General features: G+C 35.4%; 1 protein-coding gene across 2 annotated transcripts in view; it reads left to right on the forward strand.

Annotated features, from left to right (window-relative positions):
- The window catches only part of LMNTD1 (lamin tail domain containing 1), a 147,658-nt gene that overhangs the window by 100,511 nt on the left and 41,196 nt on the right, over window positions 1–5,951 (forward strand). The window contains exons 1-3 of one of the 2 annotated variants that reach the window (XM_029955826.1): window positions 1,307–1,485; window positions 1,562–1,680; window positions 4,602–4,831. In XM_029955826.1, coding sequence (XP_029811686.1) covers window positions 1,592–1,680; window positions 4,602–4,831 — 319 coding nt within the window. In that variant the 5' untranslated portion in view covers window positions 1,307–1,485; window positions 1,562–1,591. Of the gene's footprint in view, window positions 1–1,306; window positions 1,486–1,561; window positions 1,681–4,601; window positions 4,832–5,951 lie in introns of those variants that run through there. The other variant, XM_029955825.1, reaches the window with a different exon arrangement.

A 5,951-nucleotide genomic window follows, 5' to 3' on the forward strand; every position in this document is an offset into this window, starting at 1 on the left:
CCCAGCGATTAATTTTATGACAAGTTTTTTAAATTCTTGATCCAGTATGTTGTCTAGATCTGCCTTGAGCAGTTCTGTGGCTGTGACTTCTTCCTGGAGGTTCTTCAGGGGAGAGTTCCTTCGTTTTGTCATTTTTGCTAGTTTTCTGTCTCTTGTCACCTTTAGAAAGCTTGTGCACTGTGCACCTGTTAATATTTCTCTGTTAAAGGAGGCTTATTGACTTTCTAGGGCCTGTCGTTTCAGGAAATATTCTTTTAATGGTGTCTCTCAGTTTCTCTTGTTGTGCCTTTGAATATTTTGTTTCCCTCCTCAGCGGTATGTGGGACTCGCCGTCATGCACACTTTGGCTTGTGTCCTGGGGTAGCCTCACTCAGGTATCCTTCAGGTTCTCTTCCTTCTGGAGTCCGTATTTTCTCCTTCCGCTCTTGCAGATGAGAGTAATGTCCTTCTCAGCTCGATCGATGGGGCAGACGAAGTTTACAGAGCTCCCTTCCTCTCCGCCATCTTGGCTCCTCCCGGAAGCCATTTTCTAATCTAAATTAAAAGATATTTGTCTTTATTCCTTGAAGGAGGAATTGTTTCTTCTACCTATCTGGTTCGTGGTACAGAATGGATGCTTATTTAAATGTTTATTGAATGAACTTATTCACCAAGTAATCATTATTGTTAATCTATCTTATTATTGTATACAGTAATGTACATTCCTATGTGTTAATTTTATTCTTATGTCATCATTATCATAAAATATTAAATGTGAATCTTTTACTCATGGTTAGAATCTAAACTAAAAGATTTCTTCTAAATCATACTTCTGGCATAACTAGGAGAAGAATTTAGGTCTCCTGGCTTTGATTTCACTATTTCTACCAATAGGTTTCTTTCTTCCTGAAAGAATTATTTTTTTTCTCAAATTTTATTTTACTCAAATATTCTGTTCCTACTGCTTGGCCATTTGTGTGTGTTCAAAGAACATTTGTCAAAACAAAATAAATTAAAAAAAAACACTTAAAAACAGCGACTAATGCTTCCAGTATTTATATACTGGCCTTGACCCTCAGAAATCCAAAACAGCATATTGAATAATTTGGTAGCAAAATTTATCTGGTGAGTGATATGACTCTCCTTAAAGCAAGTTACCTTATTTAATGTCTGCAAGTTGAAAAGCAGGTGCAGCACCAACATACTAATTGCTCAGAGACTGGAACTTTGTAACTATGGAGATATTACTTCACAGTGTTCTAACAGGCAGTGATGGCCAGATGTGAAAATTATAGTCATAAAGGTAACCTTGCTGGGTTGCCGCCCTGCCTCTTGAGCTCAAGTGAATGCTACACATCTTCACCTTGATTTGCATAATATCCTTAGGCAATACTGGTTTTGGCTATGTCTGTATTTACATATTTATATTAGAAGCCTGGCTCTGGCACCAGCTTGGGAAAAAAATGGTTAAATCTGGTGTATGCTTTGGGGCAGTTAGATTAACAGGTGAGATCACTTAAAAAGAAAGTCTACCTTGAACTTCAGCTATATTTATTCCTAGTATCATGATTTGTTTTCCCAGGAAAGAAAAGAGACTTCTCTTCTAGCCAAGATGAAAGACGTGCAAGCCATTCAGGAAACTTCAGTGGCCCTGCAGAGTGAAGTCCATGAGCAGGAAGATAAAATGGAGACTCAAGCACAGTAAGAATGGCACAAATGAGAGGAGAGAAGGATTTGAGTTTTAGAGGATAATAATGGAGTACTTGACCTCTTGTTTCAAAACATCTTATGAAGTAGTTGTAACTAGAATTGATTCCACACATTTTCTAAAATTAACTAACTATAACATACAACTATTTTCCTAGCCACTGTTTTATAAAGTACAGTCTTAGAGTAATACAAAAGTTCACCTACACCGATCTCTCTCATACAAATCATTGTTGAGAGTCCAAAACTTTTATCTAACATGTTAAGGCAGTTGGCAGATAATTTCTTTAGAACTACTTTACTGACCTTGGAGACAAAGAATTGATGGAGAATTTGGGGTTGGAAATGCCTGTGAGGACATGAAATAGAAACTGCAACTCTCCTTGCCTCCACAAAAATAAGAAAAACAAAAACTACAACTCCCTATTTTTACTAAGTAAGTTACTATCAATTACAGCATTAGCATTGGTTTTCCAGTGTTGTTTTTTCTTTTAATGACCTCTAGTATTGAATATACCCAATTTAAATACCAACTTTCTTTTAAAGTAGGCTCCATGTCCAATATGGGACTTGAACTCACAACCGTGAGATTAAGAGTCATGTGCTCTACAGACTGAGCCAGCCAGGCACTCCCTGAATATACCCAATTTAAAGCTAATGTTATTTTGCACCTAGATCTCCTGTGTTTACCGCTCAGTTCAAGTCCATTTTTTAAATATTTATTCTTAGAAGTCATCTGAGAAATGATTGGTCTCAGTATTACCAATGTAACACCCCCTAAGATGACATTGAAATGTAGGAATTGATCTTTTATAACTATCTCTGGTTTAGTGCTAATCAATCCCAGAGGGAACAAAATACCAAGAAGGAGCTTAGAAAATTCCATATGATAGAGGGAAAGCTAACTAAGCACTAGGACAAATCTTTTATCTTCCAAAAAGAGTCTAATAAGTCAGTGAGTGGAGGGTTTAGACAATGGGCTACATCACATGTGTCTCTTTCTGAAATATTGGAGCTCTTCCAAAAGTGTGTGCACCTATTAGAAATTTCTAATTCAGCTACAAAAGTAAGAATACTTTGTGGCTTTAAGCCAGATTTCTTTAATCACAACATTTGCAAAGGCTTATTAGGAATCTTCTGTGGAATTAAATTATTTGGAAATACTATTGTTTTACTGGAGGAAGAAAAAACTTTGGTGCTTTATGAAATGAACATGCTGAAAAGATATAGGCAGTTTGTAATGAAACCCAGATGTAAGGAACTTTGAAAAAGTACTTTTCCTGCTTTACTCTAGCTAGATTTCAGGCAGAAATCATGTCATACGATCTTGTCTCAGGTTGGACAGAGATAAAATATTTGTAATTTGACAGTTTACCTCTATAGTCTCCTTCCCACTACCCACCACATCATACACAAAATATATTTTCATGGGTTTGAGCTTATCTGACAAGGATGAGTGCTTAGAATGTCAGCAAAATGGCAAATCCTCCAGCTTAACGTGTACTGGGCTAGTACGATTTTCAAAGCCAATGCCGTTTAAGTATTTTTTAAAAATTTAACTTGGATGTCCATGTCTTCCAAAAGATACATTTAGAGAAGTCTGGTTTTGAGTACAAAGCTCTCCCAATACAATATTTCACAGGAAGGAACTTATAAATTGCAGAACAAAATTATGATGAATACCTCTTGGGAAACAAAGAGATTAAGACTGAGAACACTTTGGCAAATTAGGAAACTTCAGGCCCTTGTTCCCTTATGAAAACATTTGGAAAACAAAAAACAAGAAAACAGAAGAGTTGCTAAAATATCTTCATAGTAATTCTGGCAAGTAAAGAGGTCAAAGTAGAGACAATCCATGGAGGCAAATACTTAGCTCCTGACTTAGAGAGAATAGATAAGTGGCCCCCAGTAAAGGGGTGCATGAGCTGACCATTTACCAGTTTTTCAGAGATCCAAAAGATATTGGACCTCAAGACTTTGTTGATAATTCAGGTGTTAAACACACACATATGCGTGTACACATACACACACACACACACACACACACACACACACACACAGATTGCTTTGAGGTAACTAAGTCGCAATGTGATTCATAAAATGGAATTGTCATAAATCTTTTCATGACCTGTGCCATGGGAATATTATTTCACTTATAAAATAATTGTGTTGTAGTTTAGAGGCTTTGTGTAAATGCACACTATTTAACAAATTCTTTTATATATTTAAGAAAGAAAGAAAGGAAAACCTTAATTATCTGGAAATTAAATCTGTTTTTCTCTCTTTTCTGTATTCCCCTCAACACACACGCACAAACACATACCCATGTACACACATGTACACATGACCCTGTTTTTATAATAATTAATTTCAGAATATGAAAGTAGACATTAACTCTAGAATTTTTATAAATATAGAAAAATTAGTTAAGAAACAGGAATTAAAAGGAAAGTATAGTAAACAATGATATGTTAAATAGGAATTATAATCATGTTTTTTATGTTAATGGAAAAGGAAATATGTCATAAGTTATAAAAGTGGGATCTAATGGTTTCTATAGTCTCCATTTTGAGTTAAAAAATGCACTAAAAGGGGCCTGGAATTGAATGGTAAAGTATTTGGCTGGTGCCATTTTGGTGACTTTTGTTTCCTTCTTTCTATTTTTGCACTTTTTAAAAATCATCTACAGTCGCAATTTACTCATTTTTAAATAAGAAGGTAAATAAAAGCATGTCTTGACACCAAAGCATCTTAGATTGTTAAAACTACAACCTTCAGATGTCCTTCTGCTTTCAGATGCATAATAGTTTTGAAAAGCAGAACTCTGGGTAATAATCATGGTTCATGATTCTTATGTTAGTGTCTATTTGTTTTGACTTTCTTATTTTGTTTATTATACTAATTTTTGTACACAGAAGAGAAGACACACATGACAGGTATCCAGTGACACACCGATCTTTAGTGCATTTTCTTCCAAAAACGGAATCAAATACCACGCTGCCATTGTCATGGTCATTATCCTATGAAACACCTCATAGTTACTATCTGCCAAGTCCTCAGTTTAGTGGAATAACTGTATCAACAACTGAGCAGAAGAATCCTAAAATTTCTATAGTGGGCCATTCTCAATCAATGAAGAGCTTGGGTAAGCAAAACATGTATCAAAATGTTTAGACGATTTTTAAAGCATGTAGTTCAATAGATTTTTTTGTATGCCTAGAAGTCAGAATGATGTGTTATGATTTGTCTCCAATAACACAAGTTTCTTAATGTCATATGCAGCGTAACCTGATTATCCTTACCATTGATCTTAGCAGTGGAGTCATATTCAGGTCACATAAATGTATGTGGCCAAATATATCATCCCCATGATTAAAATATCTTGAATTAGAGGCAGCTGGGTGGCTCAGTCAGTTAAGTGTCCCACTTCAGCTCAGGTCATGATCTCACAGTTTGTGGGTTTGAGCTCAGAGCCTGAAGCCTGCTTGGGATCTGTGTGTCTCTGTCTCTCCGCCCTTCCCTTGCTCATACTCCATCTCTGTGTCTCAAAAATAAATAAACATTAAAAACATTTTAATAACTTGAGTTGTCACAATAGTTCATAGGTTGGTGGCTTAGGTGCTCTAGAACTGCTAGATGAAAATTCTAATGTGTAGCATTAACTCCCCTTCCTTCAAACACTATCCAAAAGATTGAGCAATGTCTTGTGTATTTGTGTGATTAGGAGACTTATGGCTTAAGTAAGGAAAATAAAGATAACAGAAAGAAGCAAAATAAATGGTAATAAAATGGTGGAGAGAAAAAGGAGAACAATAATGAATTTTGAGGGGAAGAAAATGAAAACAGTACTACAATAGGAAAAAGTCAGGTTTTGATCATTGCCAACAGTGTAAACACTGTACTTAGCAATACCCACAGGGTATTTGTTTTTCACCAAGTTCAGGAACTTTGAAGGTGTGTTATCATAGTTTACTGAAAATACCATGGTCTTGAAAATAGAGTGTACTTCCTACACTGTGAGATATTAATTAGGTAAGGTATTTAACATCTCTGAGTCTCTTTACCCACAAGTGCAAAATAGGGATTAAAATATCAACTTCACAGGGGTGGCCTAAGGATTAAATAAAATATTTATGAAAATCACCTAGCATACAGTAAGTATTTAGTAAAAATTAGTTGTGAATCTGAATATATCTGTAAGCATCTTCTCATTGAATAGGTTAGATTTGGGGTTTATATTTTAATTATGGGTCAACAAGTTTCAA

This window comes from Suricata suricatta, chromosome 10 (genome assembly GCF_006229205.1).
Source record: "Suricata suricatta isolate VVHF042 chromosome 10, meerkat_22Aug2017_6uvM2_HiC, whole genome shotgun sequence".
In the NCBI taxonomy this organism is placed as follows: Eukaryota; Metazoa; Chordata; class Mammalia; order Carnivora; family Herpestidae; genus Suricata; species Suricata suricatta.